The sequence below is a fragment of the Apostichopus japonicus genome, chromosome 8 (genome assembly GCF_037975245.1).
Source record: "Apostichopus japonicus isolate 1M-3 chromosome 8, ASM3797524v1, whole genome shotgun sequence".
In the NCBI taxonomy this organism is placed as follows: Eukaryota; Metazoa; Echinodermata; class Holothuroidea; order Aspidochirotida; family Stichopodidae; genus Apostichopus; species Apostichopus japonicus.
The window spans coordinates 37,075,914-37,096,908 of NC_092568.1; the positions used below are offsets into that span (position 1 = coordinate 37,075,914).

The 20,995-nt window shown below is 38.0% G+C and overlaps 1 protein-coding gene across 1 annotated transcript; it reads right to left on the minus strand.

Annotated features, from left to right (window-relative positions):
* Nucleotides 1-20,164, minus strand: LOC139971845 (uncharacterized). The gene is made up of 16 exons (XM_071978618.1): nt 19,670-20,164; nt 18,542-18,680; nt 17,768-18,097; nt 16,779-16,884; nt 16,172-16,239; nt 14,657-14,796; nt 13,506-13,605; nt 12,770-12,882; nt 11,789-11,941; nt 11,130-11,237; nt 10,220-10,342; nt 8,435-8,563; nt 4,505-4,673; nt 3,958-4,308; nt 3,215-3,354; nt 1-2,263 (listed from the first exon to the last, which is right to left on the minus strand). Exons 1-16 carry the CDS (start codon nt 19,943-19,945, stop codon nt 1,928-1,930), a joined length of 2,781 nt encoding a protein of 926 aa, XP_071834719.1. The 5' UTR covers nt 19,946-20,164; the 3' UTR covers nt 1-1,927.
* Between the last annotated feature and the right edge of the window lie 831 nt (nt 20,165-20,995).

A 20,995-nucleotide genomic window follows, 5' to 3' on the forward strand; every position in this document is an offset into this window, starting at 1 on the left:
TAATGAGTCACAACTTTAATCAAAATATCTGATTTAAAAGAGGGAATGTACAAAGAGATGACATAAAGGTCACTCTTCCTCTCTTCCAAATATCAAACAAGATATAAAAGACGAATCCATTCAGAGGTTATCAGTCTCCTTAATAATCGTAACAACAGTGATATAACTCTGGTTGTATCGGGAGTCTCCATACCTGTGTTCAATTCAGTTGGCTGAGAGAGAAAACATGCAACATATACTTCAAAACCCGCCTGATCGTTGAATATAATTAACATTACCAAATAACTCCCAAATAACATTACTTACAAAAAAACTGACCATTACTGTTTCACCCATAATTGATCCATCAATTCCACACCCTCTTTCCTCCATGCTTTTTTATTCACACTATTCCCTCTCGTTTTTTAAAATCATATGCTTATGGGGAAAAACAGAAACTTCTTAGGGATTTAAAAACATCATGTTGCTTTAAGATTGATAAATATTTACATAGTGTAGACATGATACGTCAAATGAGGTATTGCCTTAGAAGAAAATCAAATGGATTAAACATACATGACACCCTACCATTTTTAAAGGCAACCCATGGGTAGATATAAGTAACAAAGTAGTGCAGCCCATCTCCAATGTTTGATGACAGATATGTTACATTTTTAAGTTGTGACATACATGTACCAAAAAAAGTGAACTAAAAATACAAAAAGTGTGAAGGGCATCAGGAAAACTTCAAAATATACTTGAAGATTTTGCAACGAAAGTTAAAACAAAACATTTTCTTTACAACTTGCAGTCTTGTACGGAAGGAGACATTACAGATTTTTTCCCATAGAAATTTGAAGCATTTTACCCAACGACAGTTTCCTCATTAATATTCAGAATACCATTGATTTATAAGGAACAATTTTCTTTCCAAAACCTGAAACCATAATAATCTTTGGCAATTTTATTTCTCAAAGTAAAAGTGAAAAAATGAACTGACATGGTCAACAGTAACTTACTTAAAAGAATATTTTGGGCAAATGGAGAAAGAGTTGAACAAAAATTCAAGTTGCAAAGAAATAAAAGTATCACTCAGCAGGAAGTCGAGGCATTTGTAAAATGTATGATGGTTACTTTGCAGCACTAATGGCTTACGACACTGCAATATCATAAGAGACAGTCTCAAATCTAAATCAGTTGACTGTGATGTTTGTACTTATAAGAAAAGTCACCCACGGTAGAGATCCTGGCACAAGAACCAAACTACTTAATCCACTCTCAGTCCCTTTTACAGTGAGACTTCAATCATAGGATCATGAGAATTTATAACAAATGTACAATGCAGGAAAATAAGCAAGTACTACGGTGTGGTGTTCTTATTAACTTTACAAGAGTTCACATCAGTGGAGCAAGATATCTAATACTATACAGCAGTTTCATTGCTTCCTTAGAATCATGCTAAGCCATATCCATGAAATTTGTCTACCTGGTGTGCCGATATGAAAGCCCTGTGCAGATAGATATATCTGTGATGTTTCCTTCAAGCAAACCCCCTTTGTAAAAAGAGATAAAGAAGACAATTCCACAGAAGATACTCTTGAGATGCAAAATTTTCTGACCCATAAGCCAAAGGTCAACCAATCACAGAACACAGAACTAAATCTAGTAATTTTACGATACACATCAAACTATAAAAGCAAGACACCTGGTTGACATCACCAATGATAAATCTTTTACAATAATTTTTACTGTCAGTAAGAGATCCCACAACAAACTCACTGTGGCCTACAACACCCACGAATCCTTTGCTCGCTCAATCCAAAATTTCTCATCTCTTTTTTTTTTGTCCTTCAAAATTTGTATAAAAGTAAGGATAATGCAAAGCTATGTCTACTAAACTGTACAAGACCACCTGTTAGGAGGCAGAGTGATGAATGTAGAGGGCGCTCTACCGTCCCTGACTGTAACTGCCGGTGTTACTGCTACCGCTGTTGTAGCTGTTGTAGTAGTTGGCGTATGGGTTGTAGGATTGGTTGGACGCCTGCTGCTGTTGCTGGTAGTACTGTTGGTACTGCTGCTGCTGATACTGCTGTTGTGAGTATTGGTTCTGCTGACCGCTGGTGCCATACTGGTTGCCGTAGTCATAGTTACCCGAGTAACCCTGGGAACCGTAGGTACCGGTGTTGGCGGCCTGGTTGCTGGAACTGTACCCTCCGCTATTGTAGTTGCCGCTACCTGATTGGCCATAGCTGCTACTGTTACGGTTCTGGTTATATCCGGATCCCTACAGGGAAAAAAGGATCAAGAAGAGAGGCGCGTGTCATCATTTGAACAGCATTTTGGGGGCAATAATTACATTCATGACCATAGCTGTATCACAGTAAAATTACAGACCAATGATTGCAAGTCAAAAAATACTTTTCAGATAGAATAACTGTTGGTGGCACTTTCTTTGTGGACTTGTAGCATATAGTTCTTATCATTCCCATCACTTTTGGAACTGTCAACTGTTCCACAGACTGATGCTAATACAGGGCAAATGATTAGATAGCCTTCCTTGTAAAATATACTCCTCATATGCAACAGAATATTAAAAAGTCACTCCCCTGCCCAGTCAAGCAGCTTAAAGTTAGCTTGTAAGATTCTTGTCAGTCAAATATAAGTTTCAGTAACCAGAACATTATTAAAACATCACTCTGCTGCCCAGTCAAGCAGCTTAAAGCTAGCTTGTAAGATTCTTGTCAGTCAAATACCAGTTTCAGTAACCAGAACATTATTAAAAACTCACTCCGCTGTCCAGTCAAGCAGCTTAAAGTTAGCTTTTAAGATTCTTGATTCAGATTCAGACTGATGCTGATACAGGGCAGATGATTAGATAGTCTTTCTTGTAAAATCTACTCCTCATATGCAATGGAATATTAAGACTGACTCCGCTGTCCAGTCAAGCAGCTTAAAGTTAGCTTGTAAGATTCTTGTCAGTCAAATACCAGTTTCAGTAACCAGAACATTTGCCTACTAGTTTCTTTTTTATGATGTAAATCATCCTCAACATTGATTCCTTCCTGATCAAACTGATCAAAGCCCCCTCTTCTGTCTGTACCCTACTTATCACCTTCATGACTGGGTTTTGGGAAAAATTAGGACAATAATGAGATCTTACCCAGCAAAAGCCCAAAGTGCTGTATTTTATATAGCTGCACTGAAGTCTCTCTGTGACTTTTTGCACTTGACTCACCTGTGAACCATAACTTCCATAGTTGTGCCTGCTTCCATAACCCCCACCGCTGCTACCGCCATAACTGCTGCCACCATAGTTACTGCCGCCATAGTTGCCTGAGCTGCTGTAATTCTTGTTGCCATAACCACCTCGAGCTCCTGAAAGAAACCAAAACAGATTTATGTTATTCTTTTAGAGTGACTTATGTATTTGAATCCAATGTCTCCTTCCCAAGAGCACATGATAATGCAAATAGACAGAGGATTAAACTTTTCCAGACTTTAACTGTTAGGACACCTTTATTCGCAAGTGAGATGGACAACGTTCAAAATCAAAACGATCTTTGGTATAGAAACATATGCAGAGTATGGACAGCACTTTTCCAGGACATGCCAAGCATGATATATCTGCATGCCACATCAGCCAATAATTCATTGTTCACATTGTATGTAGCAATGTTCACATTGTATGTACAAAGCATGGAGCAAGTTATGAGATTTTACCTCCTAACATACATCATAATACTACGTACGGTTCCATTAGACAAAACCTTTTGATACATGTTTTCATTTGTGTAGCAAGTTTCCCACATTGCCCGGCAGTTTGAAAAGTTTCCCACCTTGCCCGGCAGTTTGAAAAGTTTCCCACCTTGCTCGGCAATTTGAAAAGTTTCCCACCTTGGCAGGCAGTTTTATGTGCGCCGGCAGATAAAGTATTACACTATATAGTTCTTTAACATTAAACTGCCTGAGAAGTCATACCTCGATCACGGTTATCTCTGTAGCCGCCACCACTGCTATAGCCTCCACCGTAGTTGCCCCCATACCCTCCTCCTCTTCCACCACGGCTCTGGTAGCCACCTCTGTAGCCTCCACTGTACTGGTTGCTGTAGCCCCCACGAGGCGATCGGTTGTCGTATCTCGATCGGTTGTCACGGTTGCCCTGTCCTCCTCCACGGTTACGGTCCCTGTTGTTCCGTCTGTAGTTGGGCCCCAGTTTATCGACGCCTTCCTTGCGGTACTTCTCCACGAGCGGTTTGGCCTCGTCGAGCTCCAACTCCACAAAGTCCACCTCGTCGAAGAGCACGCCCTTCACCGGGAGTTCAAAGTTGGCTGAATATTTAACAAAAAAGATATCCCAAAGAGATTTGGGGAAAATGTTAAAATTCATTCGAGAAGGTCGACTTAACTTCTAAGCTACTTACGGAACCCCTCTACACCTACTTGCTTTTAAATACTTATAGCACAGCAAAGTACATTGTGAAACATGTTGCCAGCGGCATCAAGCCGTGCTCTTGAGTTCCCCTACCTTTCATCTCAAGAACAGCATGGTCAGGTACATCTTTCCCTTCCTCCTTGGTTCTTTTTTCAATTCTCTTCTTAAATTCCTCATCAGTAGGAACTAAAACGATTGCTTTGCTGCTGAAACCCTCGAAAGGGCGCATTTTGCGTCTCCGTGCAGAAGGATAGACATTTGTCTGTAGGTTCATCACAAAAGTGTGTGCAAAGGAAAAATAAACAAGACTTCTATTAATGCATCGAATCTAAGGCTCTTGCCGTATCTCTAAATAAGGGGGGCATTTGTGAGGGAGAACGGGACTCCACTCAACTGAAGCTCAGAGCCATCCTAACTTACCTGTACTGCACCTGTAAACAAGAAGAGCATATCATAACGAGGTTAATTACAATCCAAAGTCTCAAGGAACCAACAGACCATTTTCGACACCAGGCACTATCAATTTTACACTTTCTAATTATATTACAGTACTTACATAAACACTTGAGGACATGAAATGAATGAAAATTTGAAAAAAGATGTAAGTTTCTATGCAGAATCCCATATTTCATACATTTACACAATATTGTGTAAACATCATTTTCTTATTAGAAATACTGTCTTGTGCTGGCTTAAATCTTTATGGCTTAAGTTCATACAAAGTTACAAGAAAGTGCTCCATTCCAAGATTAATGAGTGCAATGTATGTTACTCTCCAATACAAATATACTAGCCACACATATCTTAAGTGTGGCATAATAAAAGTCAAAGCTTCCTTACTTAAGATATCATTTTAACAAGCAAAGTGACACACATATATACACAATGTCATGCCAGAAAAAGTTGAAACTTGTCATATATATATCACAAATCATTATCTATTGACTATACATCCAAAAGATGTCATCTTGGATTGCAATGAGGATCGCTTCTTCAGAACAAAGTAAGGATATTGTAGACCAAATAAGTGATACCAGGAGACAATATCACCACCAAGGTCACCCCTTTGGCAGCCTGAAATGACACCCCTCCTTCCCCCCCCCCGTCCTTTTTCCCCATCAACAACATTCCAGTCACTGATATTATCTGCCATGTAATCTTCTCCTAAGGTTGTTAACAAATGTCACACTGTACTTTTAAGTAAATACCTACTCCTGTCTGTATCTGAGCTCTTATAGAAAACAGAACTAACATGTGAATGCTGCTGTGATCTCACTTTCAAACATTATCATCACAAGTCTTCAAAGTAAATATATTTCTGGTCTGTCCCCACCCCCACCCCAACATATACATAACCAAAATTGCCTTTAATCTAAGAACTTGCATTCTTGCAATTTCTCAATTGTGAGAATCGAAGATTCGCTTCCTTGGAGATCATTCCTTGGAGATTACAGTAATTCACCACCACATTCATATGACTATTCTATGGATACATTAGAGCATTCTCACATTAAATGACTATAACCTGCGTTAAATGTACACAACTTCACTACATGACTGGAAGCTATATGGTGGGAAAACCACTAAGTTCAATGTATGACAACAAGTCCAAGGAAACACACTCATAATCATTAGCAACCAACCTCAACCAGTCCCTGGATGTAGACTTTATTTTCAAATCCATTCACAACATGACAAGAAGCTATATGGTGGGAAAACCACTAAGTTCAATGTATGACAACAAGTCCAAGGAAACACACTCATAATCATTAGCAACCAACCTCAACCAGTCCCTGGATGTAGACTTTATTCTCAAATCCATATCATTCACAACATGACAAGAAGCTATATGGTGGGAAAACCACAAAGTTCACTGTATGACAACAAGTCCAAAGAAACACACTCATAATTGTTAGCAACCAACCTCAACCAGTCCCTGGATGTAGACTTTATTCTCAAATCCATATCATTCACAACATGACAAGAAGCTATATGGTGGGAAAACCACAAAGTTCACTGTATGACAACAAGTCCAAAGGAAACACACTCATAATCATTAGCAACCAACCTCAACAAGTCCCTGGATGTAGACTTTATTCTCAAATCCATATCATTCACAACATGACATGAAGCTATATGGTGGGAAAACCACAAAGTTCACTGTATGACAACAAGTCCAGAGGAAACACACTCATAATCATTAGCAACCAACCTCAACCAGTCCCTGGATGTAGACTTTATTCTCAAATCCATATCATTCACAACATGACAAGAAGCTATATGGTGGGAAAACCACAAAGTTCACTGTATGACAACAAGTCCAGAGGAAACACACTCATAATCATTAGCAACCAACCTCAACAAGTCCCTGGATGTAGACTTTATTCTCAAATCCATATCATTCACAACATGACAAGAAGCTATATGGTGGGAAAACCACAGAGTTCACTGTATGACAACAAGTCCAAGGAAACACACTCATAATTGTTAGCAACCAACCTCAACCAGTCCCTAGATGTAGACTTTATTCTCAAATCCATATCATTCACAACATGACAAGAAGCTATATGGTGGGAAAACCACAGAGTTCACTGTATGACAACAAGTCCAAGGAAACACACTCATAATTGTTAGCAACCAACCTCAACCAGTCCCTAGATGTAGACTTTATTCTCAAATCCATATCATTCACAACTTGACAAGAAGCTATATGGTGGGAAAACCACAGAGTTCACTGTATGACAACAAGTCCAAGGAAACACACTCATAATTGTTAGCAACCAACCTCAACCAGTCCCTAGATGTAGACTTTATTCTCAAATCCATATCATTCACAACTTGACAAGAAGCTATATGGTGGGAAAACCACAGAGTTCACTGTATGACAACAAGTCCAAGGAAACACACTCATAATTGTTAGCAACCAACCTCAACCAGTCCCTTAATGTAGACTGTTTGCAAATCCATATCATTCACAACTTGACAAGAAGCTATATGGTGGGAAAACCACAAAGTTCAATGTATGACAACAAGTCCAAAGGAAACACTCATAATCATTAGCAACCAACCTCAACCAGTCCCTGGATGTAGACTTTATTCTCAAATCCATATCATTCACAACATGACATTCCTTAACTTTACATCTATATAACGACTATTCAAAACTAAAAACGATAACATCCAACAGTTCTGCAGATGCGTGCGTTTTAAGTGTAACTTAACTTAAAATTGTATGCTTGCAATTGAGACCAATCAATTAGGTCACAAAGATCGTCTCTTCAACCTCTTGGATGACACATGAAAATACAGAATCCAGTTTAAATGTTTGCCATTATCAGCAGTCCGGTCTAAAAACATTCTTATCCAAAGATAAACTACAGCAGTGAATGTTCTATACATTTAAAACAAAGTTGATTCCATAACCACCTTAAAGAACTTGGACACATATATATTTTAAATTTCTGCAAAAGTCACGAACAGTTTTAATAACCATTTGCATTGACAAACAGGAAAATGAATATATACATAGGTACTCTGTATATTTCTTACAAATAAGCCATGATTTCTATCCATAATAGAGTAAACATATATAAGTCATGCATTAAACTGCACTGATGCACTCCATAGAAAACAGAAAAGTTAACTCTAGCAATCTATAAGGTCAAAGATTTAATTTTTAACGTCTAAATAGCTTATAAGATATCTCAAAAACTATATCCATATTTGTATTAATTCCACTATATATGGCTCCTGAGATAAACATATATCAACTTAAAACTAGTCATAAGAGGAACCAGATTGATTTACTGAATAATAAATAAGGATAATAAACATAAGCTTATTTATTAAAATATAGTTCTTAACTTAAACACTGTTAATTGATAGTGCCTGGTGGACTTGGTTTATTTAGTTTTCACTCTCTCTTTTTCTTTGTTTTGTCTTTTAGGTGCAGGCAGGCAGGACGTTTACCACGCACAGCCCTAAATTCCTGCATTAAACTTTCTTTTTTTCAGTTCACATTACCTGATCCAGAATGTAGTTCCTCTTTTTACGAGGGGCCATCTCAAAGAACCTGTTAAGGCATTTGGTACTCTTCTCGATCAAAGAGTCAAATCGCCCAGAGTAATTCCTTTGACGACGGAGTCCCATCACCTGCGGAATAAAGTCACACGGGTCACCGTTAATCTCTCTCTATCCATGTAGAAGTGTTATCTCTTAGTCCCTAGTGATCTACTACTCTATAAGTTAACTAAGTTTTAAATTACGTGATACAAAGGGTACTTAAGAAGGTTCCGTGGTGTTGCAGCCACACATTTTTATACGTTACATCGTCACAGTGTGTAGGTCTTGTGGCTCTTGTGCTTGGCCTTGCAGCCATCACATCGGTAGTTCCCTCTTACAGGCATAAAGCCCGTCCCACAGCACAGATTTCTCCATGATTACAATTGTATGCGGCACTGTTACAGGCTGTATGGGGAAAGAGCTTTAAGAATGGTGCTTGTTTAGTTCTACCAGTCTATTTTTCTCCTTTCACATGTTATGATAATTATTGCATCATCGTACATGGCAATCGAATACATATCGAGAAATTATTTATACAAAAGTCATAACTTTTGTGGACAAGAAGGTACAGATATACAGAGCCCAGAAAACCTCCTAAAACTTACCTGATCTAATAAGATATTATAAAAAAAATAAAAAAATAATGGTAAAAAAAAAGAGAAGAAAAAAAAAAGAAGAAAAGAAAGCAGCTGCCATGAAATGGGTTAATTAATCTCTTCACTTTGTAATTAAAATTAGATTTGTATAACAGGTGCTTGGGATTGACCTTTAAACAAATGCTTGATATCCTAGAGCAATAATCAAAAGTAAACAACAGTTGTGATATAAGTCCTTCAGATTTCTCTTGGGATAAAAAACTATACCTAAAAGCACAATAAATGAAATATAACTCAATTTAAAATGGTACCAAACACTGGGAAATATTTCTAATATGCTTCTATGCTTCAACTACCATGATGCATTTCAAATACCACAAAACTATGTGCAAAGCTCACCAGAACGGACTTTATTTAATAACCTCATCAATGCAGGTATGATGTCATAATATCAACTAGACCCACTATATGAGACTCATAACAGGAGAACAGTCATTGTCCATTCCCTACCCATAGAGAACTCAAATTTGCCCAGAGAAAGCAAGTTTCTTAACTTTGATTACATGGCATCTAGCACATTTCCACCAAACTGAGTTAACAGTCAATCCCTTTTCCAAAACCCACATGCCTACAGTTTACGCCTTCATAAAACGCAGACAAAGCTTTTGTATCGTCAACCAGGATTAAATGCAAAGCAATTTGGGATTACTTTCGTCCTTTCCTTGATGATCCTGTCCTTTCCCATCCTCCGGTTAACTATCCATCAAACCAATCACTTTAAATGCAAAATACATTGGACCATAACAAGGGAAAACCAAGGGGCTTGGTACTACACTTCTTGTGTTGCAAACATGGTCAGACAGACTGAAACAAGGCCATATGTACCCTAGTTCAAGAAAGTTTTAAACAGGCATAACAAAGCAATACAGAAATGATTTGTATCCCACTTTAAATACCACACAAATAGAAGAGCAGCCACAGTTACAATTATGTATCAGATCAGACAACATATTGATTAAATCTTAAACTAGACAAGCTAAGAAACACTGAAAAATCACAAACATTTGGACCTCCTACTAAATAAGTTCTACAATAAGTTAATCATAAAAATTGACATATGATACAGTAGTGCAAGGTTTCGAAATCATACCTTCATTTTCTCCATGATCAAGTTAGTCCCAAGAATATAATATTTCTTTTCGGGGTGCTCTGCACAGAATTTTTCGGCCCAGGTAGTTTTGCCAGAGCCAGGTAGCCCTACCATCATGATTATCTTCATTATGAAAGAATAAAACAATTGTTAAAACATTAATCGCTGCTCTTTACAGAGTAGCTACTCCTCCTCTCCACTACCATTCAGCTGACCTCCCAACCTCCCCCCCCCTCCTTCCCCCTTCATGACCCGTTATACCTTTGCTCTTTATTCAAGGTACCCTATGTGTCCCTTCAAATTCAGGCCTCAACTTTGGGCTAGTTACTGGCTTAATGCCACTTAATTTCATCGTTTGCCAGTAGAAAATAAATAGGCACTGGTATCTTCGTGCCGTTTGACATTAAGAACATATAACACATGGCAATTCGGTTGAAAATCGTCAGTCAAAGAATCAGCATGATAATTGAACCCATACATAAACGGCCTGTATTACTGCTTGTTATCAGCAAATATTATTTGTTGGCTTTCATAAGCCTTAACTGTAACTGACGTGCATTGTTATTCAGGAAATTGTCAATGAGAACTCTCTCTAAAGATATAACACGTTCAGACAAGCTTTCTTCCATTCTGACATGCCGAAACGAAATCAAGTTTTGTCTACAAAACACTATTTATCACATCTTCTACCTTCCTCATTAAGATAAACACCACATCAACCAAGGGACAGAACAATGATTACAAAAAATATTAGAATGCTGTAAAATATAAATTGCGTTGCATATTTTGCAAACCATCTCAAACATAGACCAACTGAAATCAATTTCGTGCTTAATTTGGTAGTGCTAGTTTCCCAAAATTTTAGGGCTGGTGGAGAGGGGGAGGGAGGGAAGGGGGGTGTTTGACTTACCTCACAGTCTTTCTTTTCAGCAGGTGGTAGTGGACCTCTGACCTTATCTTCTTCTGGTAAGTCACCAATCAGAGTGAATCCTTCAGCGATAGGAAAGAAAGGTTCTTCCTATATGGGATAAAACAAGAGAAGAACTCAAATCTAAGTCAGATTCATTCCATACTTTGCAATTAAAAGCTTTCCCTCTCCAGACACAGAGTTGGTAAGTTTTCTGTGTTGACTTTTGCCTACTTCAAGGCTGTTTGACCATCCCCCAAAACAACTAACTTCTCTGGGATCGAAGATATAATGCTGTATTCCTCATAAAATTTCCAACATAATTTGAGACCCCTCATTCTAACTAGAAAGTTAAATAACCGATTAGTCTAATTCAAAGAACATCTTTGTTGACAAGATTTTCTCAAATCAACTAACCTCAAGTACTATATACAACTGAAACAGTAGCTGATGGCCAGGTCCATCCAAGGATTTTCTCAACTCAACTAACCTCAAGCACTACATACCAGTGAAACAGTAGTTCATGGCCAGGTCCATCATACAAGGAAGTTGTGATAGTGTCTGACTTTAAACTATAAGGCATCATTATATCTAGCCAACAGTTCTATTGTCGGCTATATATGCTCTAGTCATTCCAACTACCACAAGGTTCATAGACTCACCATTTGTCCCACATTGATCTCAACTGAGGTGTTCTTCAACAGCAGGTGAGGGAAGAGAGCGTTCCCTTCCAGGTCCTCCTCAATGGTACAAGCCACACCGAGGTCCTTGTCATTCTTGGCGTAGGATATTGTTGGTTTCTCCCCCTCGAAATCCTGTCAACGAAGATAACAACAGTTATTGTTGATAGGTACTAGTAAAAGTCTGGCATTCCATCGAGCAAACTTGGATACCATACTGATGTGGTATCAGTGCTATAGTTATACACAGAACTTTGAGACTCGTAAAGCTGGTCAGTTTATTTTCAAACATATTTTTTATGGTGGTAGAAGTAACAAGATTATAATAAAAGAGGTGCTCACTGACTTTGTAAGGTAGCTTGTCACCAGTTAGATATATTCAAATCCTCCTAATACTATAAATGTGTGTATTAGGAGCAGAGCTGTAACACTTCCTGTTGAGTTCAAGTCTTAGTTTTTACTTCCTGGATACCACACTGATATGGTATCAAGTGTTATAAATGTGTGTATTAGGAGCAGAGCTGTAACACTTCCTGTTGAGTTCAAGTCTTAGTTTTTACTTCCTGGATACCACACTGATATGGTATCAAGTGTTATAAATGTGTGTATTAGGAGCAGAGCTGTAACACTTCCTGTTGAGTTCAAGTCTTAGTTTTTACTTCCTGGATACCACACTGATATGGTATCAAGTGTTATAAATGTGTGTATTAGGAGCAGAGCTGTAACACTTCCTGTTGAGTTCAAGTCTTAGTTTTTACTTCCTGGATACCACACTGATATGGTATCAAGTGTTATAAATGTGTGTATTAGGAGCAGAGCTGTAACACTTCCTGTTGAGTTCAAGTCTTAGTTTTTACTTCCTGGATACCACACTGATATGGTATCAAGTGTTATAAATGTGTGTATTAGGAGCAGAGCTGTAACACTTCCTGTTGAGAGTTAAAAGTCTTAGTTTTCTCTTACCAGATATGTAGTGATGACATCTCCCTCTCCAAACTTTTCACCAAAATCTTCAAACTTGCAGTTTGTAGAAAACTTAGCTGTGCCGCCATACCCATAAGAGAACTTTTCCTCACCTACAGATACAAAACAATTAGATATAGAGACATATAATTTATATCTAATAGTCAGGGTAGTCAACTTATATGTAGTAATATACCGATCTACACACACATATATAGACATATAGTCAACTAATATGTAGTAATATACAATTCCACACACACATATATAGTCATAAAGTCAACTCATATATTGTCATAACCCATCTGCACACATCTATAGTCAAATAAAATAGTCATGTACATATACTGATACATAGTCACATAGCAAACAGCTATTTAGTCATGCACTATGTAGCACAACAGTCTAAGCCACAAAATTAAGAGACAGGAAATGCTAATGAAGAGCAGGTTTCTTGCTATTATGTCTCCTATCCAATTACCAACAACTGTAAATGTAAGCATGCCTCAATTACAACATACATACACAAACACAACAAGGAAATACCATGAGATGACTCGTGGCAAAGATGTCTTTAGGCTATATGTTAGTCTTGTCATGTCATTCTAAAGATTAGATAATGAAAATGACATCTCCTTAATCGTTTTTACCACCATTCAATTTCTAATGGACATGAAGTTCCAACTATGTTTTACTCCAGAGTGGATGTAACATAATTAAGCAGAGCACCACATACCGAGTTGCAGCGATGTCTTCTCAAGGGACCAGCCGACACGGATCACATGAGGTGTCTTCTCCTCTGATGGCAAGTGCTTGACATTCAGGTGCTCCTGAAGCTGTAATAGAATAAAGCATTTTGATTTGTAATTTCTCCTTCATCTGTTGTCAAATATGACACATTAGATTGGTTGTTCCGCAATCATTTTATGCTATGACCCAGCCAAACTATTGGAAATCGGCCACAACACATTAATCAGCCCCCGACATCACCCCCCCCCCCTCTCACTCATCGCAAAACATTCTTACTGGCATGTGGCAGCTAATTTTGATTTGTGGCTGCTGTACTTTTTCAACGATCTTGGTTTGGAGAAGCGACAATGCAACAGTGTCCAGAATTACCATGTTTCAGATTAATATGAGTAAACACATTTGCTGTGATTTTCTGCAAAAATCGTTTGTGACTCAAGCACTGTCACCACCCATGGGTTATGGATCATGAAATTAGATTCAACTCTAATCTTAAATGTGACCTTCCATTTCCTTACAGACACAAGATGTTTGGTGTCCATTTCATGTTGGACTACTAAAAGTACCGATGACCACCGATATAGAGTGCAAAGCAAAATGATAGTTGCAACTGATGTATATATCAAATCTACAGAAGAACTAATAACAAAATAAAAATAAACAAAAAGTTTTTCCATCCTAACAGCTTGTTCTATAGATGAAACTTAAAAAAAACTTTAAAAAAAAGGGGGGAGAGGGGGTTTACTCATGACAACTGGTTTTTGTGTTTCATTGTTTAACATCTGTTGGCCTATCCCTGTATGACATCACAGATTGCAAAACACACTCATACCAATATGAATAAATGGTCATCTTTTACATCCCAACAACAAAACCAGATCAAGCAATTGAAGCTGTGAGTGAATCGGGTGCTCTGCATTGATTATTTATATATTTTTTAATTTCTGCCTTCGTTATCGCTTTACTGATGAAATAAATAAATGATGTCATACAGGAAACTATGGTCACCCCTCTCTTCTATCCCAGAATGCATCAATGATGGTTACTTTCTTAAACCGCTAACAGCAAAGACATAGCGTCTTCACTAACAATGTGGAACAAATTAACCCGCACATGGAAATCAAGTAGCAATTGACTTACCTTGACTTGGTAGCAGATTTTGCCTTTGCTTACTCCGTGGGTAAGTTTCACACCAGACCACAGGAAGCCAAAACCATCCATTGTTAACGGAATGGCAGAATATCCATCTTTGGCTACTTTCAAGTTCAAATCTGAAATATCTGTGAAAAGCCAGTAAATGTTGGCAGTGTTAATATCACAGCAGACTTGCAGAGAAGCTAGTGTAAAGATCATTTTCTGTTCACTCCTTAAAGCAGCATTTTGCGTCCTCGACTATGGTATTTCTCAACCTCACTGACTCCACTATGCCATAACGACATACATAACTAGCTTATCTATTTATATTTTACTTCAAATGGTGGCATAAAAGTCGAAAAAAATTGCAACTTTCAACTGTGTTGTTCTCCAAGATATTTTCCGTTGGGAACCCAATAAACCTCGCCCATAATATGAATATTTAAACACTACGAACGTCATTGACAGATACGTAATATAACACCACGCTTGATTTGTGTACAGTCTATATGGCAGTTGTACCAGGGAGTTGTACCAACGCAAAGTCTTGAATCTATTTTTAGCAACGGCTCATAACTAAACCTGCATCTCTGATTGGTTGAATTCAAACTAGTGGGTTTGAATGCGATTTAATTTTGTATGTGGAATACTCGCTAATTAACGTTTTTGGCAGGGAAAAACTTGGCTAATATCTTAATTTGCTATTTTGTGATTTGATGTATGTAAAAAACTCGATGGACATGTCAAAAAAGTAGAAAACGGCGACCAAACGCAAAATGCTCATGAATAAACATACTATTCACTGATTGGTGGAATTCAAACTAGTGGATTTGGAGATATGAAAACTTTGTCGAGGACACTTTTACTCGTTATCGATATAAATCGTTAATTACTCGCTAATTAACGCTCTTGGTAGGGTGAAACTTGGATGGTATCTTAGTTTGCTGTTTTATGATTGATACATGTAAAAAATTCGATGCACATGTTAAAAAGGTGGAAAAAAACGACCCAACGCAAAATGCTGCTTTAAAGTTAGAGGAGTTAACAAATACATAATGCTACACCTACCTGAGGAACATTCTTCCAAAATACTCAAAAAATCTTGTCACCATGCATTCTTTTTTCATTTCTGCAACTTCAACTGTTTTTAACTTCACATTTTACAGCAGGTATAAAATAGGTCTTTCCCAAGACTTGTTCAAACATTTCTTACTGCCTTATTATTCCATGATAACATTCTACTTCTGCAATTCTAACAACACCACTTTTATAGAAAAAAGACCAAATGATACACATCTCCCATATGAGAAATGATGTTTCAGAGTTTCTAGAAGAGAAGTAGGAAGAGTAAGGGATGGTGCACAATTACTTCTTTTTTTTTGTACAAAAAGCTTCTCTATCATACGAGGTACAGAAGCAAGTAGTGTTTGATACTCTTTTACTCTAATTAAATAACTACTATTCAAAGAGGGCATGTCTACGGTTGTTTGGTTTCATGGCAATAATGTTGTTTAAACCTACATTTGCTGAGCACACATTGATTCTCTGGAATACCGTCATCTTCCTCCATTTGTGGAGGTGAAGGAGATCTACAATAAAAAGGAAAAAAAAAATTTGATCATTAAATGTCAAAAACACAACAAAACATCAACTTCAGAGTTTGACCCAGAGGAGGATACTTAGTTAATCAAGGATTCTGGGTCAATGGTGCTTATAGGACAATAATGACTGAGGATGGGATATGGACCATGATAATGAAGACTAACAAGGTCAAAGGTCATGCTCCCATAAAGGTTACGCTACAGTATCGACAGGGCAATGTCATTTCTATGTGACTACCTTAGTGCATCATATCAAAGATGCCCACTGACATTGTAAACACAAAAATTACATTTCACCTCTGAGAAATTACAATACCTGGTTCAATCTCTCCAGGTTTATCAAAGCACATATCTACTTTTCTTTCTTGCCTTCTACTTACCACTATATAAAGGCACTCATGGGGAAGGAAAAACTAGGTTGTCTTACAAGAAAAATGGCAATAATATGTTTAATCCATCCCTTCTGTGGGGGTGATGCGTTTGCTCCATGTTAGCTTTGAATAGGATGGATAGAGGAAGTTACAAACCTTCTCCTTGGAGATCTGTCTCGGCGATCTTTATGACTCCTGTCTCGATCTTCCCTCCTGTCTCTATCTCTTTCCTCCTCTCCCTGTTTGCCATCTGCCTTTTTGCCTGAAGAGAGCAAAAATGAAGACCCAAATGGCATGAGCTTACTATATCTTAATTTGAATTGTGTAGTTCACTATCATTAACACCTTTCATTATTTATAAAAATCATGGCATAACACTGGTCCCTTTCTATACCACAACCTTTTGTGACCTAAATACTGGTTGTTAATAACAACTCCAGTTCAGAAGTTTTAAAGCAGAATTTTGCGTTCTTTTCTATGGTTTTTCTCAACCTCACTGATTCCACGATGCCATAACGACATTCATAACTAGCTTATCTATTCAAATCTTACTTCAAATGGTGGCATAAAAGTCGAAAAATTTACAACTTTCAACTTTGTTTTTCTCAAAGTTATTTTCCGTTGGGATCCAAATAACCTTGCCCATAATATGAATATTTAAAAGCTACAAACGTCATTGGCCACTAACTAATACAACACCATGCTTGATTTGTGTAGATTGTCTATGGCAGTTGTACCAGGGAGCTGTTAGAGTCCAGCTCGCTGGTTGTACCACGTTACCAACTCGACGTTTGAATCTATTTTTAGCAACGGCTCATAACTAAACCTGGATCCCTGATTGGTTGGATTCAAACTAGTGGGTTGGGGGAACTGTATGTGATTAATATAAAATGTGGAATTTGTTGGTGGACACTTTTCTCATTATCTGCAAATGTCCTTAATTACTTGCCAATTAACGCTTTTGGCAAGGGAAAAACTTCGCTTATTATCTTAGTTTGCTGTTTTGTGAGAGATATATGTAACAAAACTCGATGGACTTATCAAAAAGGTGGGAAAACGGCGACAAAATGCAAAATGCTGCTTTAACATATCCTAGGGAAATCTTTTTTCCAAAACTTCAGAGCTATTAATGCCTTTAACCTCACCATTCTCTTCTTCTTTCTTGTCATCTTCTTTCTTGTCATCTTCTTTCTTGTCCTCTTCTTTGACTTCCTCTTTGACCTCCTCTTTGACCTCCTCTTTGACCTCCTCTTTCACTTCTTCCTTCACTTCTGTGACTTCACTATCATCATCCTTGACCTCTGTCACCTCCTCCGGTGTCTCTTGTTTCACCTCTGTCTGCATTGCTTCTTCCTCCTCCTCAGCCTCTGCCTGCATAGTTTCCTCTTGCTCTTCTTGTTTTACCTCTTGCTCTTCTTGCTTTACTTCTTGCTCTTCTGGTTTGACTTCATCCTCTTCAGCTGCTTCTTCAACGTCTAATGAATGAAACAAAAGCATTTGCTGTTTAGTAGATCCAAATTCCACTTGAAAACTTAAAACTTGATCATTGTCAACTGAGTAACTGACATGACTTGCTTCTTCAACTTCACTATTTCTGTGTCTTACTATTAGCTTGTTTTCTGCCATAGTGTTGCACCTATTATATATCTTACAATGCAATACAAAATAGCAGGTGCAACTACATGTTCCTGCCCAACATACACATCAAACAGATATCTCAACCCAAGCTCATAAAATAGATTGTTTATGGATAAGCTCCAATGAAAGTAAACTATCAAACAAAGAGGTAAATCATATACAGTATGGATCAAGCTACGGAAACCATGGTACTTATGAAAATATTGATAAATGGCTTTCTATGCTCTTATATCAAGGGCTTTCCTTCTTGACAGTGGTTGGTGATTTGAAATATGCCTTACCATTTGCTGGCTCAGCAGCATCTTCTTCCATCACTTCTGCAGGCATTTCATCTTCTTGTGCTTGTTCCTCACTAGGCTCCTCTGAATCATCCCCTTCAGGTTGTTGGTCTGCTTCTGGTTCAGTGTTCTGTTCACTATCCTGTAATAATCAAAGAGACCCAAAACATTGCACTTATGTAAGACATAGGCCTCATTTCCTTTGCCACGATCTCCTGGATCCTTTGGGCAAAAGGTGGCAGTTAAGATTTAAGACATGACAAATAAATAAAAAACAATGCAGCTCTGTGTTACTGTTTGCTCTAGTATTAATAGTAGTAGTAGGTTACTATCATTTCTTTGGCGTTAACTACTATTCCCTCAGTCTTTTAGTTATGACCAGGACAATGCTTTTACTAAAATATGACTACCAAAATTTAGGCCAAAGTATCGGTGCCTTTTATGTGCCTAGTGGGTCACTTTGCCCAACAACCATTTCGTCAAACTGCCATTTCGCCCAATTTTTTTACTCATATTCAGTCAGAATAATATCACTTTTTCTATTTAAATTGACCAAACCCATAGAAGTATCCCCCTCAGTTATATTGAAGTATAATATTTAATCAATGTTGGTCGAAATAACCAGCATGGTTGGGCGAAAACGACCATGCTGGTTGGGCAAATTCAAATTGATCATGCTGGCTGGGCGAAATGACCAACAAGGTTGGGCGAAATGGGAACGTTGGTCGAAATGTTTGTTGGGCAAAGTGACCAGCTTTCGAGTGAACACTGAACACTAGTAGTAACAGTACACTATAGTTGTGTTTGTTTCCCAAAGTTCAAGGAAGATCTCACAAACTTGCAATTCCATTTCTAGTCTAGAACGGTTACAGGTACTAGGTAGCTCTAGTCTTCATTCTTATTATGAGATTGAAGACTTAACACAACAAACAGGATTAAGTACTCTTTACCTCCGAAATTGATCCTTGCTAGGTCAGTCTTAATGTTACTTGTTACTAATACTAGGTTTAGTAGGTACAGTGGCTATACAGGTACAAGTTATAATGTTAACATTAGGCTGACAATTTAACCATGACTTTGCTAGCCTAACACACTATAAACACGCATTGCGAAGAGACGCTTCCGACTCACTAGTTGGTCAAATGACTCGGTTGCTTCTTGTGCGACTTCGTCCAGCTGCTCAGCATCTTCTTCTTCTTCATCCTGCTCTTCATCTTGCTCTTGTTCTTCCTGTTCTGCTCCATCTTCTTCAATACTCGCTGGAGCAGGTGATTCCGCGTCCTCGCTCATTGCAGTAATCAATCGTTCTTGTAAAATTGCTTTTACACCTTTTGTATCGAGACCACGTTCCAGTAATGCTGCACGCAACTCCGCGACTTTCATCTTCGAAACGTCTAAATCGGCCATCTTGGCTGCAAAATATTGCAAAGCTCCCAAAAAGTTTGTCAAGTACGCACTTCAAGTAAATGAGAGAAAAAGCACAAGATTTTGGTTTCAGTTATTCTGCCTGTTCTCGTGTATGAAGTTGCAACATATAACGCTGGCGAAAGCAGAACCGATCACTTTACTATGATTGCGTACTGTACATAAGAACAGAATAACGTGTACTTTATACAGAGGTTTTGCCGTACCGGTACCGTACCTACAACGATCAAAATTGCGCGTGGGTATTATTGACTAAGTAGATACTTCGCAAGAACTTTAATTTCATTTATCAATGATGGAGCTTTCTAAATACCATATAACTTGGAACATATATCGAAACATTTCTCAAAAGTTTGTGTGGAATTCAATATTTTACATGCCACCAAATGACAAAAGCGGTATTTTGAGTCACATTGTAGACTATCTACTTTTCATTAATGGCTGCAATACAGTCCCGCATGCGCAGTCTAATCGATTTTGGCCGCGATCCCTGTAAGTGTATTTTGGTATATCTTGCGTTAAAGCCAATCTGTAAGCAAAATTACACAAACATGGTCCTTGACACATTGTGTGCCAAGAGGGGGGGGGGGGGGGGAGGTGGTAGGGCCATGACCGCAATAATTCTCATGATTCCACGCGCGTGGGGTGTTGCAAAATTGAGCAGCCCATATCCATGTTATCATATGATTTATGGTTCAAGAAGGGAGGGAGTAGAGCTACATCAATACATCATATACTAACAGCTAGACACAAACATCCATCCGTTTTCATTTCAAGGATCATTATGCTGTTTCGAGTATAACACAAAATAGAAAGTAGTTTTCATTGTATCTTACTTAAAAGGGAGATGCTATGTATGAGTTCCAATCATTTAAGGGAGTATATACCGGTGGCTGAAGTTCATATAGATAGATAATTCTCGCCATGCTTTCTTGAAGCGATAGTAAGCACAAAAGTAGGCCTATATATATTTCTGAGAGAAATTCAATTTCAACGGAAAGTATTACAAAGCCCAGTCCTGCTATGGGGTCC